Source organism: Neoarius graeffei, chromosome 24 (genome assembly GCF_027579695.1).
Source record: "Neoarius graeffei isolate fNeoGra1 chromosome 24, fNeoGra1.pri, whole genome shotgun sequence".
NCBI lineage: Eukaryota > Metazoa > Chordata > Actinopteri > Siluriformes > Ariidae > Neoarius > Neoarius graeffei.
In genome coordinates this window covers 47,975,995-47,999,027 of record NC_083592.1, presented here as the reverse complement: position 1 = coordinate 47,999,027, position 23,033 = coordinate 47,975,995, and the positions used below count along the sequence as shown (strand labels likewise).

At 41.6% G+C, this 23,033-nt stretch overlaps 1 protein-coding gene across 2 annotated transcripts in view; it reads right to left on the bottom strand.

The window, feature by feature from the left end:
• ak8 (adenylate kinase 8) overlaps positions 1-22,890 on the bottom strand; it is a 76,279-nt gene extending 53,389 nt beyond the window's left edge. For both annotated transcript variants that reach the window (XM_060906728.1, XM_060906729.1), the window contains exons 1-6: positions 22,807-22,890; positions 22,647-22,731; positions 18,319-18,368; positions 17,866-17,976; positions 14,440-14,508; positions 2,134-2,215 (exon numbers count right to left, since the gene is read on the bottom strand). In XM_060906728.1, the coding sequence (XP_060762711.1) occupies positions 2,134-2,215; positions 14,440-14,508; positions 17,866-17,976; positions 18,319-18,368; positions 22,647-22,731; positions 22,807-22,890 (481 nt within the window). The remainder of the gene's footprint in view (positions 1-2,133; positions 2,216-14,439; positions 14,509-17,865; positions 17,977-18,318; positions 18,369-22,646; positions 22,732-22,806) is intronic.
• Between the last annotated feature and the right edge of the window lie 143 nt (positions 22,891-23,033).

Genomic DNA, 23,033 nt, shown 5'->3' with positions numbered 1-23,033 from the left:
GGCGGGGTACACCCTGGACAAGTCGCCAGGTCATCACAGGGCTGACACATAGACACAGACAACCATTCACACTCACATTCACACCTACGGTCAATTTAGAGTCACCAGTTAACCTAACCTGCATGTCTTTGGACTGTCGGGAAACCGGAGCACGCGGAGGAAACCCACGCGGACACGGGGAGAACATGCAAACTCCACACAGAAAGGCCCTCGCCGGCCCCGGGGCTCGAACCTTCTTGCTGTGAGGCGACAGCGCTAACCACTACACCACCGTGCCGCCACTCATTGAACCTGAGACTACTAATTTTTAGTAAATTAGTGAGCAAAGGGTCGTCTCACACCAAATACTGACTTTGTTTCATTTATTATGGCTTACTGCTGGCTGTTTATAGTATTTTTAATGTTGAAACATTTCATTACATTATTTTATTAGGCCTTGTTTGGTCGACAGCATTTCTTTACACGTGCCTCAGACTTTTACACAGGACTGCATTCTCAAAAATATTTTGCCCACTCTTTGCTTTGATGTATCCTCTGAACAGATTTTACAATCCTCCATTTGGTAATATTTCATATTTTATGTTCTAACTCATTGCCTGACAAAGTCAAAACAAAAACATTTGTTCATTCCATTGTTCTGTTATTTTCTAACTTTATTTTCCCTGAGAAACAATGAAAGGTCATTTACAGAGTCAGTCTCTGGTTTGGAAGGTGTGAAAGTAAAACCCTGAGCTGAGAATGGATCCGGGCTGCAGATTCAAGTATTTGGGTCAAGTGTGAATGTGCTGAGTGTGCGTGTGTGAGCACGCGTGTATGTGTGTGTGAGTGTGTATGAGTGAGTGAATGTGTGTGCAAGCGCTATATATATATATATATATATATATATATATATATATATATATATATATATATATATATATAAAAATCTCCTTCTCACCCCCGCCTGGGGTGGGTGGTATCCATGTCATCCTCAAGCTCGGGTCCTCTACCAGAGGCCTGGGAGTTTGAGGGTTCTGCGCAGTATCTTCGATGTTCCTAGGACTGCGCTCTTCTGGACTGAGGCTTCAGATGTTGTTCCTGGGATTTGCTGGAGCCACTCTCCCAGTTTGGGGGTTACTGCCCCAAGTGCCCCCACTACCACGGGGACCACGCAACCCTTGACCTTCCACATCCGTTCTAGCTGCTCTTTCAACCCTTGATACTTCTCAAGTTTCTCATGTTCCTTCTTCCTGATGTTGGCGTCAGCTGGGATCGCCACATCTATCACCACCACCCTCTTCTGCTCTTTGTCCACCACCACTATGTCCGGTTGGTTAGCCAGGATCTGTTTGTCAGTCTGGAAGCTAAAGTCCCATAGAACCTTGGCCCTGTTGTGTGTGTGTGTGTGTGTATATATATATATATATATACACACACACACACACAACCGTTCCAAAGTTTGGGGTCACTTTGAAATGTCCTTATTTTTGAAAGAAAAGCACTGTTCTTTTCAATGAAGATCACTTTGAACTAATCAGAAATCCACTCTATACATTGCTAATGTGGTAAATGACTATTCTAGCTGCAAATGTCTGGTTTTTGGTGCAATATCTCCATAGGTGTATAGAGGCCCATTCCCAGCAACTCTCACTCCAGTGTTCTAATGGTACAATGTGTTTGCTCATTGCCTCAGAAGGCTAATGGATGATTAGAAAACCCTTGTACAATCATGTTAGCACAGCTGAAAACAGTTGAGCTCTTTAGAGAAGCTATAAAACTGACCTTCCTTTGAGCAGATTGAGTTTCTGGAGCATCACATTTGTGGGGTCGATTAAATGCTCAAAATGGCCAGAAAAATGTCTCGACTATATTTTCTATTCATTTTACAACTTATGGTGGGAAATAAAAGTGTGACTTTTCATGGAAAACACAAAATTGTCTGGGTGACCCCAAACTTTTGAACGGTAGTGTATGTATGTGTGTGTGCATATATATGTGTGTGTGTGCGCATGCGTAAGTGAGTGACAGAGAAAGTGTGCCTGAGAGTGAGTGAGTGTGTGTGTGTGAGTGCGTGTAAGATATATATATGTGTGTGTGTGTGTGTGTGTGTGTGTGTGTGTGAGAGAGAGAGAGAGAGAGAAGTGTAACACTGACCAACATGCTCGGGGATGATGCCGGATGCCTGCAGATACAGTGCCTCTTCTCTGCTCTTTGGGAAGGCCTCCAGTACCCAACCCTACACATACAACGCAGAGCACAAAACCACAGGGACAGGGGAAAGAAAAAAAAGAAGAAAAAAAAAAAGTCATGACCCTAAAAAAATCCATTGAAGAGGCTGAAGATGTATGAATTTCTTGTACTTTCCTTGTAAATGGTCCTTAACGCAATTAACACTTTCCCTATATATATATATATATATATATATATATATATATATATATATATATATATATATAAAAAAAAAGTGTGAGACTGAAAAAAAGAAAGCATAAAATAAATACACACTAAAGTGGTCTGTACGGGTTTCAGCCAAAAGCAGGGTTAAATCCATAAAACCTTGAAAATGTACCTAATTTTTCAGCTTGACTTCTCCGATCTAACGCCACCATGAAAACATAAGAAGAGTGAAATCACACACGTATCATTCATTAGCTCCAAATTCATAAACCTCCCTCTCTATAATGGTCTCCTAAATCCCAGAGCTTACTGATCAATGGTGCAGCAAAATAAAGAAGCCTCAAAGAAAAGCGTTTCCCTCAAGTGCTTGTTAGGGGCCAATTTATTACCGTGGCAAAGAATCTTCAAGTAAATAAGTATCTTCAATAAACATTTATAGATCCGAGTGTTATCAGATGAGTTGCGGGGTTTTTTTTTTCTGCCGAGTTTCTTGTGCTTGTTTGAAATCAGTCTTTGTTTCCGGAGGCTTTGATCTTTAACAGAGAGCTCATACCTTGTTTCAGGAAATCTCACAACGCGAGTTTCCTTCCACTTCCTTTCCCACCAAGTCGATGAATGCACCTGTGTGTAGCGGTCCGGTCCATGGGCTGGGAATGGTGAATTTACACTCGGAATGACGACTGACTCGGAAGCATTAATTAAAATACCCATTGGGGCAGCCGAGGATGAGGTTAGAGAAGTAGCCTTGTGTCCAAACTATCGCCAGTTTGATTCCCGGAACGGGCAGGAAAATGTGAGGAGAGTTGAGTGAATGAACAGCACTTTCCCCTCCCTCTGTATCATGGCTGAAGTGCCCTTGAACAAGGCACTTAACCCCTAACTGCTGCCTGGGCGCTGTAGCATAGCTGCCCACTGCTCTGGGTATGTGTGTGTGCTTACTTGTGTGTGTTCACTGCTTCAGATGGGTTTAAAAAAAAAAAAAAACTATCAGCCTGGACAGTGAGTGCACTGCAAAAAATAAAAATCTTAGGAAGTTTATTTGTCTATTTTCAAGTCAAAACATCTAGCTACCCTTATTATAAGACATAATTGCCCAACAAGCAAATCCTCATTTAGCTAGAAAGGCTAGTTTTTAGACAGTCCATCTTGAAAATCTCATCTCATTATCTCTAGCCGCTTTATCCTGTTCTACAGGGTCGCAGGCAAGCTGGAGCCTATCCCAGCTGACTACGGGCGAAAGGCGGGGTACACCCTGGACAAGTCGCCAGGTCATCACAGGGCTGACACATAGACACAGACAACCATTCACACTCACATTCACACCTACGGTCAATTTAGAGTCACCAGTTAACCTAACCTGCATGTCTTTGGACTGTGGGGGAAACCGGAGCACCCGGAGGAAACCCACGCGGACACGGGGAGAACATGCAAACTCCGCACAGAAAGGCCCTCGCCGGCCACGGGCTCAAACCCGGACCTTCTTGCTGTGAGGCGACAGCGCTAACCACTACACCACCGTGCCGCCCTTTTGAAAATCTTGTATAGACAAAATGTCTTGAAAAAGTCTTATTTGGAGCACCTTTGAAAATAAAAGAAGGTTTTTTTTTTTAAACAAGTAAGTACATTTTGGACATTTGTCAAATGCGGTTCATCTTGTTTCAAGAAAAAACAAAGTATGCTTGTTTTGGGAATAAATGAACTTTACTGAAATCGTTGAATCTTTCATTACAATTCAACTCCATCTTACAGATCCTAAGTTTACTGCGACTGGTTTCTCAGTCATTCAGAGTGAGCTCCTTCTAGATGCTGTACAGACTCTAGACCCGACAAGTGCCTTCAAAAAGGCTATGAGTGAGTGGAGAGCATTTTAGTGAAGTCTTTTTGGAATGCTGCGAGTTAAGTTCAGTGGGTTTTTTTTTTGGTTGGTTGGTTGGGTTTTTTTGTGCCTGATCTTGTAAACCCCTCGTACACATGAATAGTCAGTGCCCCCAAAATGCACTGTTGCTTTGGCGTTGTGTAAGCACTGTAAGTCAAAATGCGTACTTTTTTTTTTTTGGTGCCTGAGGTCCTGGGGAAGTGGAATCTTAAGAGATGTTTTAATGTTTGAATGTTGAAATGGGGGAAAAAAAAAAAACTTGTTGCAATGCTACACGTGTCGTCAACTTGATTCAAGATAGTCTCTGGTCTCATATCTAGAGTATTTTACTAATTACAGGTCACTTTTAAGCTAGCAATGCTTAGTTGTAGAATTTAACAATCCTAATATTAGTATCTTTATCTTAAATTCAGTTTTTACTGCTAAGACTTTGTCATGAATTTAAGTGAAATACCCTTAAAATGAAATACATAAAAATGACTTGAACGGCTAAATGTAAGAAGTACGATCTTGTTATAAGAACTATTTTGATTAATTTGAGTTAACCAGATCTCGCATAATAAGTTCCCCCAATCTTAGTTTGGAATTATTTCATCTAAAAACAGGTTAGATTTTTCATCTTACTTTAAGAAATCTTACCAAGTCAAATTTGACTAGTTCCATTGGCAGATTTTTTTTCACCTGATTCAAGCAAATATGCTTTGTTTTAATCTTTTATTTCTTATTTTTGAAAGGCCATTTTTTTGCAGTGTGATGTCATCGTCACTGCTGAACCCGATCCAGGCTTGAGACAAACCATGTTTTGGTTGACTTGGCCAGAATTGCAGCAGTAGGGTGGCTGGTTCCTTTCTGCACATTCACACACACGGACAATTTAGAGTAGCCAGTTAACCTCACCACACGTCTTTGGACTGTGGGGGAAACTGGAGCACCCAGAGGAAACCTACACAGACATGGGGAGAACATGCAAACTCCACACAGAAAGACCCTCATCAGCCACTGGGCTTGAACCCAGAACCTTCTTGCTGTGGGGTGACAGTGCTAACCACTACACCACCGTGCTGCCCAGCGAGCGATGATTACATCTTAAAAGGGAATTATAACAAGGAAATTTTCTTTGGCTAAAACTTCTCCAAGTACACTCGCTCTGTATGAGGTGCCTCCTTTCCCTCCATAGAAAGCATGAACTCCACTTAATCTGAAAACACAACTGTGCTGAGGCAGTTAACTAATCACCTCTCTTCTTTACTAATGGCAGGTTAGACCATCATCACTTCCAGTCACTAACATAAACTGGCTACACTGTCAGAAATAGGGACACGGTTACAGTTACAGTCCGAGTCCATTTCTGTCCCCCAAGGTACCGTACAATCTACACTAAAGCTCCGTTGACAAAGCGTTTGTACGGAAAAGGTGCATTGCTTGCATGAAAAATGCCTTACGCTTGCGTTGTTTTAGATTGTTCGAATCGATTAAACCGTGAAACTGATACAAGTTTCTTCAGGGTTCCCCGTGAACTAATAAAAAAGGGTGAACGAACACAGGATTTCACAAAAAGACGTCGGAAAAGGTGGCTTTCGAACCTCTCACTGAAATCGAAGCGAGTCGAGTTGAAGCACGCTCGAGTTTGCAGTGATCACTTGGTGAAAGTTTTGTACCTGTATTTCCCTCTCAGCTATGTCCTTCATGTTTTACAAGTACTTTTCTTGCTGTGTGTCGTTATTTTACGGTACTTTTTTTAGTCACGAAGCGCTAAAGTCCCCGGCTGTTTCTTTGTTTACGCCTTACAAAGTCCATATGCATGAAGGTCGCGACAAAATTCTTCCCCAGCCGTACAGTTACAATGCGCCGTGATCACTTCTCCGTCTTGTTTAACTAATGGTGATGATACACGGGGCAACTTTTTGGGCAATGTTGCCGAGAAATGTTGCTGGCAATGGGCAACTAGGTGAGACACAGGGCAACTTTTCAGGGCAACTAACAATGGGCAACAACAGTTAGCAACGGCAGTTTACAGTTAGCTAAAAAAAAAAATCGATGTCAATTTTTGCTGTGACCATTTAATCAAGCTGTCTGTTGTTTTTTAGAGCTTTGGTGAGGTAAATTCCTCCATATAGAATATTAAAATAACAACTTACCGGCGTAAAAACAGATGAGGAGTCTCTCCATCTCTTCACTCCACGAGCGGCCGCCATATTTGTTTGAAATTTCTGATCCGAACCTCACCGGAGGTCACATGACTCGATACTCGCGTTCTGATTGGCTTATCTCAAAAAGTTGCCAGAGATTATCAAAACCATTCAGAAAGAAACAATGTTGCCCAATCTCAATAGAAAAGAGTCAAAACGCAATTGCCCAGCAACATTGCTCGGCAACATTGCCCAAAAAGTTGCCCCGTGTATCATCACCATAAGATCCAGGTCTTTAAAGGGGTTTCTGATGATCTTTGTGAATGATTTACCTGAGCGATAAGAGCCAAGACAAGTGAGAATCAAGCCAACTGTTCTTTGTTGACTTCAACTTGCAGCGCTTCGTTGTAAAGACGCGAACAAAAAGCTTAAAAAAAAACATACTTACATGAGCAAAAACAATACAGGATTCATTGTGCAGCGACTTGATAGCGAGGTCCTTTACCCAGCCGCATACAAAAAAAAGTCACAAGCCTCCGTACTCTTCCACGCTTTCATCTGTTTTGCGGTGTAGAAGGACGTCTGCAACACCAGATAGTTCGAGGTGTCGGGGAACTCGACTGAAGGGTAGTTTTCGAGATCGTATGACAAATCCTTCTTTCCCAGACTGTAGGGGTCGATTCCATTGCACATAGCAATCTTCTGAATATATCTAAAGCCAGCAGTGGCTTCTAGATTACGAGCGTACTCTGATAACTTATCGCTAGTTGTTCGTACTACGGCAGCCGTTTAGACCGCCAGCTATTTCACTTCTGGTAAAACCGCTAAGAAATGTCACGTGACTGAAATCCAGCAATACAAGCAACTACATCATGCATCACATGGTGGACTTTCCCTGTTTGCCCAAGGCATTGTGGGATACAAATCTGAAACAGGAGAGAAAAATGGAGGACGTGAGTGTGCGTATGAAACGTGAAAGCGAGAAGAAAAGACGTTACGAAGGAAAGGAAACGCAGGACCAAACTAATAAATATCGGCGCTCAGCGAGCACCTCGGTGTGATCAAGTGTGCGTTTAGTTCAGTGCATGGTCTGCTTGACTGTGTGAAGCCAGCAATTTCATGCACATTATTTGCTTTAATCCCGTCAAATTAAATAACTTCGCGGTCACAGAATGGCCTGATATTTTGTGAGATATTATAGTAAACAACAGATATCACGACGACCACATTTAAGACGGAACTAAATTTCACCGATTTTGTGAAATCGAAAGGCCGTCGAGCTTTAAGTAGAACTTCTCAGTCCTTTTAAAACCCCTGCTTATGTTAAAACTTCGCAGACCGTGCATGGACTACACCAAAAACAGGAATGCAAGATCCATTCTCTCACTCTCAGTGGTTGTGGTGCATTTATTTATTTTTTAAAACTTGTGTACGAGATGAAGTCAGGTGAGTCAGGAAGACGAGTGAAGCGGCTCTTCAGGCATCGAGTTCTGGAGGGCCGAGGGCAGGGGGAGGGTTCTCGGCCAGGTCCCAGGCCTGATTGAAATTGTAATGAGATTGCCTCTGAACACCACACACACACACATGCTCCTGCTGTCCCCAGAGCCTTGCAGTGGCTTGCAGGATTCCTTTTCATCCGCACATCAAAAAGACGACATGGTGCTCGGGTGCTGTGCTCCGACCGAGACCCTAACGCCGGAACATCTGCAGTGATGCTCCCTATCACAGGAGAGACATGCAGGGAGCAGATGTCAGCAGCTCAACAGCAGGCAGGGGAGGACACCGAGAGCCAAACCCTGACACAACTCCCACCCAACCTCAGCACTGAGGTCCTGTAAAGCTTCCTTTCGAAGGCATTATTTGTGCTTAAACACACACACACACACACACACACACACACACACACACACACGAAACTTTCCAAATCTACTTCAATTGCAAACTTTCCTGCATATCTCCACCATCCACCATCCCTCTATATATAGAATTAAAGGCATTATGCAAATTCTGACAGTGGAACTTTATTTGCAGGTCTCATTAGGGATCTGGATGACTGCCACACTTGCTAGACGATCTTTCATTCTTTCTTTCTTTGCTTTTTCCCCCTCCAATTTACTTTGCATGTTCTTTGTCTGCGACTGCGAGGGCGTTCATTAACTTGCAACTTCATACTAATTCTCTATTCATTACCTGCGCTTCCTAACTTTCCCTACTCCCTTGATTTCCCCCTAGATTACGAGTCAGGCAAGTCAGGTTTGCAAGCAGCAGCCTCGCGAGACAGAGACCGTGAGACGATGTACATCCGGTAATAGAGTGTAAAACCTACTGATAGGCAGAGATAAACTATATGACCTAGATTAGATCTTATTACATTCAAAGTTGCATAGTTGGAGGGGGGGAACCCTCTGGTACAAACACAAACATAGCGATTAAAAAAGCAGCAGTTAAACTTAGCTGTGTCTGTATCAGTGGCGGGGTCAAGCTTTTTTTTTTTTTTTGCTGACTTTAAGGAAAAATCCACCTGAACAACTTGCATATTAATCTTTATAAGTAACGTGATCTTCATTGGCGTCCAAGATATAATTTGTAAAGAGTTTCTGATTAATATATTTCCACTTTTAGTTATTAGATTCCTTCATTACGGGCGGCACGGTGGTGTAGTGGTTAGCACTGTCGCCTCATAGCAAGAGGGTTCTGGGTTCAAGCCCAGTGGCTGACGGGGGCCTTTCTATGTGGAGTTTGCATGTTCTGCCCGTGTCTGTGTGGGTTTCCTCCGGGTGCTCGGGTTTCCCCTACAGTCCAAAGACATGCAGGTTAGGCTAATTCATGGCTCTAAATTGACCGTGAGTGTGAACAGTTGTTTGTTTCTATGTGTCAGCCCTGTGATGATTTGGCGACTTATCCAGGGTGTACCCCTCCTCTCGTCCATTGTCAGCTGGGATAGGCTCCAACTTGCCCGCAACCCTGCACAGGATAAGCAGTTACGGATAATGGATGGATGGGGATTCCTTCATTACCCACAATGGCATTCGGCAATCTGTTGATAGTGGTACTAGTTGGATTTAGCCCTCGCTTCACCTCTACCAAAAGAGAGATGCGGCGGCGCTTTTGTCTTTTAGTCGATCCACCTTCAACAACATCACGCTTGTCGTCATCTCATAGACCTTTACTTAGCCAAGTCGAGTCTTGGGCACCCTATTGTTTTTTTTTTCGATACAAACTTTATTATAGATTTCAATTTTATGACTTCTACATTACTGAGCCAAAACATTACAAAAACATTTTAGAGTTCCACACGTACGTTCGTTCGTTCGATTTCCAGCACAAAATTAAATATTACAGAAAAAAAAGTTGGCATCTGAGCAGCACATTACATCATAAGAGAGCACTTTTCAGATTAAAAAAGAAACCATAATGAAGGCTGCTGGGTTTTGGTACGAAATGAAGAAGCGAGTGTGACAGTCAAAGTGTCCAGAAGAACTGTGGCTGGTTCTGGAAGATGCTCAGTAAAACCTACAGCTCATTTCCTTCCTTATAAAACTGCACTCATTGGACCTCAGACTACTGTTTTTTTTTTTTTAAAGCAAAGGGTCCTCTCACACCAAATATTGACTTTGTTTCATTTATTATGGCTTACTGATTACTGTTTATAGTATTTTTTTTTAATTTTGAAACATTTAATTTCATTATTTTAAGCCATTTTTGGTCTCCAGCATTTCTTGACATGTGCCTAAGACTTTTGTACAGTCCTGTACCTGCAATGCATTCTGGGACACTGAGTCTAATGTTTGCTCCAAAGTCTCCACTGGTATTATGGTGGATTTCTCATTAACATGACGTCAAGCTTTCCTAAAAGAAAATAATCGCTTGCTGTTTTGATTTTCGGAGCTAACATTAAAGCAAGGAACGATATCGATTGTGTTTGAGATTGCTGAACATTTTAACTTCACTAACAATAGCAATGTCCCCCTGTGACATCATCACGGCACAAAAAACAGCATCAACCAACAAATTAGCTCGATTAATCACATCACAAATATTTCAATATAAATATATTTAACGGCGGCACAGTGGTGTAGTGGTTAGCGCTGTCGCCTCACAGCAAGAAGGTCCGGGTTCCAGCCCCGTGGCCGGCGAGGGCCTTTCTGTGTGGAGTTTGCATGTTCTCCCCGTGTCCGCGTGGGTTTCCTCCGGGTGCTCCGGTTTCCCCCACAGTCCAAAGACATGCAGGTTAGGTTAACTGGTGACTCTAAATTGACCGTAGGTGTGAATGTGAGTGTGAATGGTTGTCTGTGTCTATGTGTCAGCCCTGTGATGACCTGGCGACTTGTCCAGGGTGTACCCCGCCTTTCGCCCGTAGTCAGCTGGGATAGGCTCCAGCTTGCCTGCGACCCTGTAGAACAGGATAAAGCGGCTAGAGATAATGAGATGAGATGAAATATATTTAATGATTTCCTTCAATGACAAAGATGATGCCGATTGATTCTCGGATACTGACTGTTTGAGATACTTTGCCAGGTGTGTTCATGAACAGAGGAAAAATCGTCTCCGTTTCTCCATCGTTTCACTGCACTTATGCAAATCAGCATGGGGCAATATAATTAAATAAGCTGATTAATAGCATCAGACAGTTTGCCTGTAGGGATAAACACCCATTACCTGATTCAAAGCAAACACTAATCATAAACTACTGGAAAGTTAAAAGACGCCAAGTGGAAAAAGTTTAGTAATGAGATTCGGGGCTAAGTGAAACCATTTGCACGGTTTGATAAGAAATATGAGAAAATGCCGTTTGCAGTTTTTAATGATCTACATATTTCTCCACATGCTTGCACACAGGAAGCTGAGACATCAGAGAAAGGAAGGATGAACAGGAGAGCATGCTGGGTGATCTGACGACCGCTCAGATTGATGTGGGATGAAAGCGGGAATGAAAGTTGAACAGAGGACACTTTAGTAGCTCGGTAGATGATCAGGTGATTAAGAGATTCAACAGCCTAGTGATGAAAGGCTCCTTCACAACAGCACACACTCATCAATACACACGAGACACAACTGACATGTTAGAATTAATCAAAAATAAGATTCGGACCATTTTGTGATTTTATGATCTGAAGCCAGGTTTTGACCCACAATGAAATCAAAGCTGATACAACCATTTCACGTTTATCTAATTACTGTATAAATAAATAAATAGCCTTTTATTTATGCCATTTCGACCACTGATAGACACCAGAAAATACAAATAAATACATACAGAAATAGAAAATGGGGCGGCGCGGTGGTGTAGTGGTTAGCGCTGTCGCCTCACAGCAAGAAGGTCTGGGTTTGAGCCCCGTGGCCGGCGAGGGCCTTTCTGTGCGGAGTTTGCATGTTCTCCCCGTGTCCGCGTGGGTTTCCTCCGGGTGCTCCGGTTTCCCCCACAGTCCAAAGACATGCAGGTTAGGTTAACTGGTGACTCTAAATTGACCGTAGGTGTGAATGTGAGTGTGAATGGTTGTCTGTGTCTATGTGTCAGCCCTGTGATGACCTGGCGACTTGTCCAGGGTGTACCCCGCCTTTCGCCCGTAGTCAGCTGGGATAGGCTCCAGCTTGCCTGCGACCCTGTAGAAGGATAAAGCGGCTAGAGATAATGAGATGAGATGAGATATATATATATATATATTATTTTTTTTTTACACACACACACACACACACACACACACACACACACACACACACACACACACACAGGGTGTTTCAAAAAAATTTGACATCATTTCACAATCTAATAACTTTGCCAATTCTTCTTCAGTCGACCCCAAATTTTAACAGCGTGTGTGGAAACAGGTCAAAATTTTATGTTGAATGTTTTTTGTTTTTATCTTTTAGGTGTAGAAATACCATTCACTGGATAAGAAAAGGTGTTTTGTGCGTTAGAGTACGCTCGAACAAGACTATGTAGCATGCATTTATGAGAGAAATCTCTAAAAACGCACCAACTGCAATGCAGATTTGGACACGGCACAAAAAGTTCAAAGAGGAGGGCTGTCTGCGTGTGTCTGTGTGTCACACGGCACGCATATTGAAAATCTGTGAAATCATTCATGGAAAAATTTGAATTTCTCATTCAAATTTTGTGGAATAAATCTTATATTGCTCAACATTAAGCCTGTTCCATTTCATTTGCGTTGACTATGTAGTTTCTGGGATATTCACAGCTCAAATAATATCAAACTTTTTCAAACACCCTGTGTGTATATATATATATATATATATGTTACAGGTCAAAAAATTTTCAGCCTAGTTTTTGGTTTTTTGACCTGGGTTAAAATTTTTTCACCTAGTTCATAATTTCCAACGGAGGTAAAATTCTGGATTATCTAAGAATCTTAAAAGGGATTTTCCATCATTCCTTTTGTCTCTCTTTCTTCCATCCACTTCCTCTCAGTCTACACCTACCTAGTATTTCCTTTTGTCTGTCTGTCTACCTATTCCTATCTGCCTAATTAGCATTTTTTTCCATATCTTTTTTCAGACTTAACCAGGATTCAGACTCAGAACCTTCTGATTCTTAACCCAATACCGTAACCGCTAAACCAGCAACAATTGTGATGGAAGGAATGATCTATATTTTGAATTTATTAATGAGTCTGGTCTCATTCCGTCATCCAGTAGTTTAAAAAACAAAGTCTTCCCAAATCCTAACCCTAAACCCAACCCTAGATATCGTAAGTCTCCCTGATACAAGTAGCAAATTACGAACTGGGTTAAAAATTCGAAGCTAGGTTCAAAAATTCCACCTGACCTACAATTCTGACCTGCAACACACACACACGGTATATATATATATATATATATATATATATATATATATATATATATATATATATATAGATAGATAGATAGATAGATAGATAGATAGATAGATAGATAGACAGATAGATAGATAGATAATTGTAAAAAATAAGAATTATTGAGAAACCCAACACTAATAATTATTAGTATAATGAGAATTTATTAATATTAATATATATATATATATATATATATATATATATATATATATATATATATGAGAATACTCATATTTCACTAAAAATTCATTATTATAATGAGAAACCAGCTAATAATTATTATGAGAAACCAAGATATTAATTACATAATAGGCACTGATTTTATTATATATATATGTTAGTTTCTAATAATAATTATTTACAAAATGTTATAATTTACAATAAATCCTATTTGAATAAATCTTCTGATGCGCAAAAGGATCCACTCAAAGATTTTCAATAATATGAAACATGTTTTGGCGCATTATGCAGCTTCATATGTTTCAGCATTTTCAACAAAAAGATGAAAAGCATTTTAGACGCGTGTGTGTGTGTGTGCGCGCGCGTGTTCAAAGTCATAAATATATTACACCAAAATGGTGTCATAATAAAATTCATGTCAAAAGCTTTGAATTTTGAGATTGATGAAAAAATGAGTTGATGATATAAATACATAATTACAGTGCATTATTAAACTATTTGTTCTTCCAAGAATATCTGAAATACTGATACTCTCAAGTATACTCTAAAGTAAATCCGTGATAAGCTGAGGATTTATTAATACATACCTTAAATCATGGTATAATTTAATGCCAAACTGTTATTTATATGAATTATTATTCACAGAAACGTCTTGGGATTTGGTTCCTGGTTAAATTCTTATTCTTTCAGTTACTCCTATTAGGGATTGCCACAGCGGATCATCCGTTTCCCTCTCATCCAATCCCACCGATCCGCTAGAGAAACCCCATTTATGATCCCCATATTTGATTTGGCGTAGGTTTTACTCCGGACGCCCTTCCTGACGCAACCCTCCCTGATCTATCCAGGCTTGGCGCCGGCACTAAGAACTCACTGACTAGTGCAACTCCAGTGGTTTGGTTCTGGTTCAATCTACATTATATATCTTTACTGAATAAAATAACAATGACTATGAATATTAACATAATTATTAAATCCTAATGTGTCCGTCATGGTATGAATGTACAGATGATATTAAAGAGGGGAAAGCCTGAGTTCTTACCCGCCTCACACAGTCTGTTTTTGCCAGCCGTTCTTCAATCAACTTGATCCAGAGGTCTTGTGGGATCTCCTAGCAGGAGGAGAAGAATTTAGCAGAAACACAACCCCATGTTCAAACCAAGTTGTATAATGTCGGGGAAGAAAGAACAAAAATTAACCAAGTTTAACTCAGATATCTGCCACGTTATTATTATTATTATTACAATCAGGAAAACTGTTGCAACTTCACAATAGCTACAGTATATGAGGTATTTGACTGTCAGGAATCCAGAAAGTAACAGCAGGGCCATTCAGTGGTAATCGTGGATGTAGTAATAAATCAAGTATAATACGCAAAGCTTCCTGAGAATGATTTTTGATTCTTGCAACACATTTCAAAACAAGTCTGGACAGTAAAGCTTTTACCAATTTGTAATGTTACCATTCCTTTTCACACTTAAACACTTAAAAGATAACTCTTTAGGAACGGAAGACACCAAGTGATGATGTGTTTCAGGTATTATTTTGTCCCAATCTTCCTGCAGACAGGTCTTAAGGTGCACAATGGTATGGCGTCAGCGTCTTTTTTCATTTCTAAATTGTCCACACATTCTCTAATGGGGACAGAAGGGACAGACACCCTCTTCTTCCACAGCTATGCCTTTGTAATGTGAGCAGAATGTGGTTTTGCATTGTCTTGTTGAAATTTCCCTGGAAAGGATGTCGTCTTGGCGGCACGGTGGTGTAGTGGTTAGCGCTGTCGCCTCACAGCAAGAAGGTCCTGGGTTTGAGCCCCATGGCCGGCAAGGGCCTTTCTGTGCGGAGTTTGCATGTTCTCCCCGTGTCCGCGTGGGTTTCCTCTGGGTGCTCCGGTTTCCCCCACAGTCCAAAGACATGCAGGTTAGGTTAACCGGTGACACTAAATTGACCGTAGGTGTGAATGTGAGTGTGAATGGTTGTCTGTGTCTATGTGTCAGCCCTGTGATGACCTGGCGACTTGTCCAGGGTGTACCCCGCCTTTCGCCCGTAGTCAGCTGGGATAGGCTCCAGCTTGCCTGCGACCCTGTAGAAGGATAAAGCGGCTACAGATAATGAGATGAGATGAGAGGATGTCGTCTTCAGGGCAGCATGTAGTCTGGTTAACACCAGACCATAACACAAGTGAAATATGGTCTGGAATCCGCCTACTGAATTTCTCGTAGGGGAGGTGTGGTTTACGATTGTCAACGGGCGTTTATTGGACGTTGCGAATGTCTATCATTTGGCGTATACGTAGCCCATGGCCAATCATGGCAGTTGTACCCGGTGACGTAGTTAGAGCAACGAAGAGGCGAAAGACTGTAACGCCAAACGCTGTTCTTTTTTTTTTTTTAAAACAAACTTTCGCTCTAAACTATTCAGAACAGTGTCTAAAGCTTGATCGAAAGTTTGGTTCGTATCGCTCGCCGCCATGTTAAATGTGATCCGTAAACAGTCCCAAATAAACTACAAGCTTCCGTTTGTCGAGTAGTACGCATCACCGCCTTTCCACCCCTCCCCACTCTCTGATTGGCTCCCTAACTCAGGCGAGCCTTTAGACCATAGTTTCCATGCTGTCTTTTCAGATCGGAACGATTGTGCAAAGCAGCATGGGATTTCCCAGGCTAGGCAGCATGTGTTACTCCAAAATCTCAATGTCCTTTTCTGCATTAATGCTCTATCTATCCGAAGTGTAAGTTACCATTACCAAGGGCATTGACACAACCTCATACCATGAGACACTCTGACTTTTGGACTTGTTCCTTGTAACAGTCTGGATGGTCCTTTTTGTTCTTTGGTTAAGCCTCGGTCACAACCGGCCGTACGTGCTCCTATGGCCGGTCTACGTGCAAAAAACGCAAGAAACACACGGAGGGCGCGCGTGAAACGCACGGAGGGCGCGCGCATGATGTGCTGATTTTCGAGCCGTAGACTGGCCGCAGAGGTTCTTTGTCATGTCAAACAAACTCACGGGCGCTTACGTTTTTTTCAGGTTGCAAGACAAACTTACGGCCAACGTGCGTCTTTCTCCACGAACCAAAAAAAAAAAACCGCAGCGATTTGGGAAACGCCAAAAATCGCACGGCCAAAAAAAATCGTACGTCCGGTTGTGACCTAGGCTATTCTGAACCGTTTCGCCATTTTGACAACATGCATCCAGTCAGCGGGAAAACACTGTGAGTGACGTCATCATCAGAGTGAAATATCAGGAATTATTACACATACAGGACACATTTTCGATGGAATAAAAACGTGTGTTCTATTCCCTTCTAGCGGGTTTTGTTCATTTGGTTTGAGAGCATGCGATATTGTTAGGATATCTTTTAGCCTATGTGTATCACGTCACTCTACCCAGTGGAGAATGAGCGTTGAATATGGTTTACGATATTGCATGGTTATCAAGACAGCATGACGTCACACGTCAGAGACGTAAAACTTCCGCGCTAGCGAGCGACTGGGACAATTTGTAAACAAACATGGCTGCCAGGTTTGCGTCGTTAAATATGGAAGATTTGGAGAGAATTTTGAAAGACAAAGACGCGTTGAACACCCGAAAGGAATGTGTACGTATAATAATAATAATAATAATAATAATAATAATAATAATAATATTGGCTGGCTTTTTTTCGTGTTATATCAGATATATTCCATTCAGCTACTCATCTTCGACTCATACAATATCATGCTAGCTGAATGGAATATATCTGATATACCACGAAAAAAAAAAAGCCAGCTAATATTATTTAAATATGTCACTCGGATGTATTTCATATGAAAAATGTGAGGTTTTCAACACGAGAAGATAAACTTCATATCTTTGAGCCAACGTGTGATTTTCTTTTTATTATTTTGACACATTCGCAAACAAAAAGTACCCAAATTTATCAAAACAACTCATCGATTTCCTCACGACTGACATATAGGGATTTATGTCACGGGTTTGGTTCTCCATGTCCCTAGGGGTTAGTCCGCAAGGGTTTGACACCCTACTCGCATCTGTATTGCAGCGTGCCTCACCAGATGGCAGTACGTACCATTTTGATAATGATCTTTGGTATGACCCGACCATGAGTAGAACTCCCGATCAAGACCTGGACACGCTAACCACTAGTAGCATCAATTGCAGACATATAAAAAGTAAAGTAATGACTTTTTTTTTTTTAACTAGCTGACTTATTTACTACTTGAGTACTTTTCTTAATTTCTTTTACGCAATCACTTCAGTGTGTTTTGTTCTTTTTCCATCACTGCAGCTCACCCTGATCTTCATCACCACATTGATATGTGTCTATTTAATCATTACATTTCTTTAGAAGGCTATTAAACACTTTATAACTTTATTAAAGATGAACTTTCTTCAGAATTTTTGAGGTCTGCAGCAGATATCTCCTCACACACAACAAATCTAATGTGAGTGATGAAGTCCCACCTGATTCTCCTCTGTGTAACGCTTTGTGGCTCTGGTCAGCTCGGTGTCATCCTGAAGGATGCTGCTGGAGGTGATATGAATAGCACCGAGGTGCTCACACAACTTTTTAGCCTGTGGAAAAACAAAAGAGATCAATCTGAAACAGAATGAGAGACAAAAACACAAATAGTGAAGACAGAGGATTATTGAAACTCCCAGATGGAGGTCATTTCGTGGCAGAAACTCAGCCTGAATAAATAATTGAGATGATACCGTATGAATGTGACCTGAATTTATCCTGTGACAGATTTCCAGGTTTACTGGAAAGTGCAATCTTACATGATCTATTTTACCTTATAGATTTGAAGTATGAAATATGTCAAGAACTGAATCATTATGATGCTGCATGAGAAAATATGACACGTGAAAATATGTACATTTGATAATAATAGTAATAATAATAATAATACTCACGAGTGTTGTTTTCCCAGATGCTGGTGGGCCCAGTATCAAAACTCTTGGCACTAAAACATTTTTTAAAAAAGTAAACCTGTCATCAGAGCCAAACACACCAGCTAAATCACGTGATTCATGGTCCACTGACATATTTTAATAACCACCACACGTTTTATTTCACTTACATAGTAATACAGTGCCACCTGCTGGTAGATTGAAGAAGTTCATCTATTTACATTATGAGGCAAATTAAAGGTGCCATGCCCTGGTGAAAATCTTTCAAGGATCGTCAAGGATCCGTAAAGTTCTTTGTGAGGGTCTTTGAGGATCCTGTTGAGGATCTCAACAAAGCTCCTCAAAAGATCTTCAATTTTCTTGCCAAGATCTCCAAGGAGCTACAAAGATCTTTTAACTTCTTGCCAAGCTCTTTGAGGAGCTTCGATTTTTCTTGCCAAGATCTTCAAGGATCTTCAAAGTTCTTTTCAAGATCTTCAAGGATCTTCGATTTTCTTGCAAAGATCGCCAAGAATCTACAAAGATCTTTTAACTTCTTGCCAAGATCTTCAAGGATCTACAAGGATCCTCAGTCTTTTTCAAGACATTCGAGGATCTTTGAAATTCTTGCCAAGATCTTCAAGGATCTTTAATATTCTTGACAAGATCGACAAGAATCTTAAAAAACAAAAACCACATTCAGTTCCAAACAAAACAATTCTTTATTGATGCCATCATAACATATACACTGATATTTCCAGTAGAAGTCTTCAATTAATTGACCAAGAGATCCTTTCAAGATTTTGAAACCTTGAAAATCATGAAAGATTCTTTCAAAGATCCTTTTAAGATGTTGGCTATTCAGGATTCCATGGTATATCCTTATCCAATTCTTATGAATCACAATTATGTAAGTTTCAATCTATTTCCATCCTTGCTGTTGAATTAGGATCATTTAAAAAAATTTTTTGAAAGACCCTCATTAGATCCTCAAGGCTCTTAAAGGATCCTCACAAGATCCTGATTAAAATCCTTGAGGATTCCGGTTAAGATCTTTATAAGATCCTGAAAAGGATCCTTTTAAGATCTTTGAAGGATCCTTGTTAAGTCTTTGAGGATCTTGGAGGAACTTTGCAAAGATCTTGTGAAGATTTTGACAAAGGTACTTAAGAGATCCTGAACGAATCCTCAAGGATCCTAGCAAAGAGCTTGACAAGATCCTTCAAAGGATCCTTCTAATATCCTTGAAAGATCCTTGTTGAATCGTTGAGGATATTAAAGGATCCTTGCAAAGATCTCTGCGGGGATCATTATGAGGATCTTTGGAGGATCCTTAAAAGATCTTTGTCAAATCCTTGAGGATCTTTGAAGATCTTTCTAAGATCCTTGAAGGATCCTATAAAGATCCTTATCTTTAAGGTTCTTTGGCAGGTCTTTAACAATCCTCATGGATCCTTAAAGACCCTGTGAGGTTTTTCACCAGAGTAGTCAACTTTCTTTCTTTTTTTTCAACTGTTACTAGGACAAATAATGTGGAAAATTATGCAAATAATTTTTAAAAATTATTATTAATTAAAAAAGCAATAATAATTAAATCGATTATTAAATATCTCATCTCATCTCATTATCTCTAGCCGCTTTATCCTTCTACAGGGTCGCAGGCAAGCTGGAGCCTATCCCAGCTGACTACGGGCGAAAGGCGGGGTACACCCTGGACAAGTCGCCAGGTCATCACAGGGCTGACACATAGACACAGACAACCATTCACACTCACATTCACACCTACGCTCAATTTAGAGTCACCAGTTAACCTAACCTGCATGTCTTTCGACTGTGGGGGAAACCGGAGCACCCGGAGGAAACCCACGCGGACACGGGGAGAACATGCAAACTCCGCACAGAAAGGCCCTCGTCGGCCACGGGGCTCGAACCCGGACCTTCTTGCTGTGAGGCGACAGCGCTAACCACTACACCACCGTGCCGCCCATTATTAAATATGTAAATTATTAATAAGTAATAATTAATTAAATAATTTATAAACAGTTCAAGCTCAGAAAAACTGTATTGGAAAAAAGAAACAGTTTGGAAACGTTCCTTCTGATCTAGGATGTTTGTTTGTATTTGGATTAGCCTCTTGTCAGTTATTTTACAGACACGCCACCACCAACACCAACACCACCCCTTCACATCCTCATAAATCATCACGAGAAGTTGCATATTTATAGGAGTTGTAACTTGGCTTTCAAGCAGTTGAATATCCGAGCACACTTGAAAATGATGTCATGACAGTCCTTGCCAGTGCTAACTGTAGTTGAACCACCGTACACTTTGGGGTGCGGAGCTTTGTGTACACTCACCAGTCACCTTATTAGGAACACCCATCCACCTGCTGTTTTACGCGGTTATCTCATCAGCCGATCCCTTAACAGCAGCGCGATGCATCAAATCACGCAGATACAAATCAAGAGCTTCAGTTCATGTTCACGATGTTCAAACGTCCGAATGGGAAAAACTGATCTCAAAGTGTGACTTTCTTTCACTGTGGCATGGGTGTTGGTTTGAGCCAGACGGACTGGTTTGAGGATTTCAGAAACTCCTGGGGTTTTCACACACAAACAACAGTCTCTAGCGTTTACACAGAATGGTGCGAGAAACAAAAAACACTGAGTGAGTGAGGGACAGTTCTGTGGGTGGAAACAAACGCCTTGTTGATAAGAGAGGCCAGAGGAAAATGGCCAGGCCTGAGTTTCCCCAGCTGTTTCTTTGTTTACTCCTCACAAAGTCCATATGCATGAAGGTTGCGACAAAATTCTTCCCCAGCCGTACAGTTACAATGCGCCGTGATCACTTCTCCGTCTTGTTTAACTAATGGCCCTTTTCCATCTCACTTCAGCCCGACACGGCTCGCGTTTCGACTACCTCGGAGCAGCACGACTCAGCTCGCTTCAGCCCTACTCAGCCCCCAAAACTCGCACGGTTTTGGAGTGAGGCTGAAGCGAGCCAAAGCGAGCCGAGTGGGGCTAGGGGCGTGAGGAGACACTCCCCTGTGCACTGATTGGTGAGGAGGAGTGTCCTCACATGCCCACACACGCCCCGCGAGCACGCTGGGATCTGTAAACACCGTAAACCCGGAAGAAGGAGAATTACGAATTACGAGAATTTCTGAAGCCTTATGCGCCTCGCCTCATCTATACGCTCTTGCCAGTATCTGTTGGCGTTATTGGTGACAACAAGCCACAGCACCAAGACCAGCAACACTAACGACTCCATGTCCTCCATGTTTGTTGTTTACTATCCGGGTCGTGAGACTACCGCTTAAAAGCTCACTGATGTCACTGTTTGCGCCGCCTAACGACATCACGTCACGTCCACCCACTTTCGCTAACTCCACCCAATGTGTCCACCCACTTCCAGCCAGCACGGTTCAGCGCGGTTGTAGTCGAAATGCAACTCCAACAGCCCCGCTCAGCTCGACTCAGCCCAACTCAGCACCGCACGGCTCAGCCCAACTCAGCCGCGTTGGTAGTGGAAAAGCGGCATAAGATCCAGGTCTTTAAAGGGGTTTCTGATGATCTTTGTGAATGATTTACCTGAGAGATAAGAGCCAACACAAGTGAGAATCAAGCCAACTGTTCTTTGTTTACACTTCAACTTGCAGCGCTTCGTTGTAAAGACGCGAACGAAAAGCTTAAAAAAAAAAAAAAACTTACACGGGCAAAAACAATACAGGATTCATTCGGCAGCGACTTGATAGCGAGGTCCTTTACCCAGCCGCATACAAAAAAAGTCATAAGCCTCCGTACTCTTCCACGCTTTCATCTGTTTTGCGGTGTAGAAGGACGTCTGCAACACCAGATAGTTTGAGATGTCGGGGAACTCGACTGAAGGGTAGTTTTCGAGATCGTATGACAAATCCTTCTTTCCCAGACTGTAGGGATCGATTCCATTGCACATAGCAATCTTCTGAAGATATCTAAAGCCAGCAGTGGCTTCTAGATTACGAGCGTACTCTGATAACTTATCGCTAGTTGTTTGCACTACGGCAGCTGTTTATACCACCAGCTATTTCACTTCCCGTAAAACCGCTACGAAAAGTGACGTGACTGAAACCCAGCAATACTTAGCACAAGGGGACATACCCTTGACAAGTTTGACCTGGATATACAGTAATCTAAATGGAAAACGTTTTTCCTCCATGTCCTCTCACAAGGCGCTGTACAACTCCACTCATTCAACCTAGAGACCCCACCACCACCAAATCTTCCCTAAGGTACCGTTAAATGTCGCGGCTGTAACTAAACCGTGAATTTATTCAAACCTCGACACTCCTGAGATGGTTATAAAGCTCTTACCTTCTATACTGTCCCTCCTCAGCAGTGCTATCAGGTACTGAATGGGATCTTCTGGCTTGTCTATCACCAGGTTTCTCATGAGGATCTGTGGAACAGAAAGATTTGGTTACTGGTTTATTCGAGTAAATCTCTTTCTAATATACAGGTGTCATAACGTTACCTGGATAAGGTCGAATATTTCATGCTTCTGTGCATAAGTCGACATTTCAGGGGGAATCCTTAAAGGTTTGACTGTTGCATCCATCTTTAGCAAAGACAGTTTAATGGAAGTAAGACGAAAAGAGAAGAGAAAAGATGTGAGATCTTGTGTTTTTTATTATCTCATACATTTGAAATTTTCTAGAGCAGTAATAGGAATATTTATAGTGCATGTATACTGTATTTACT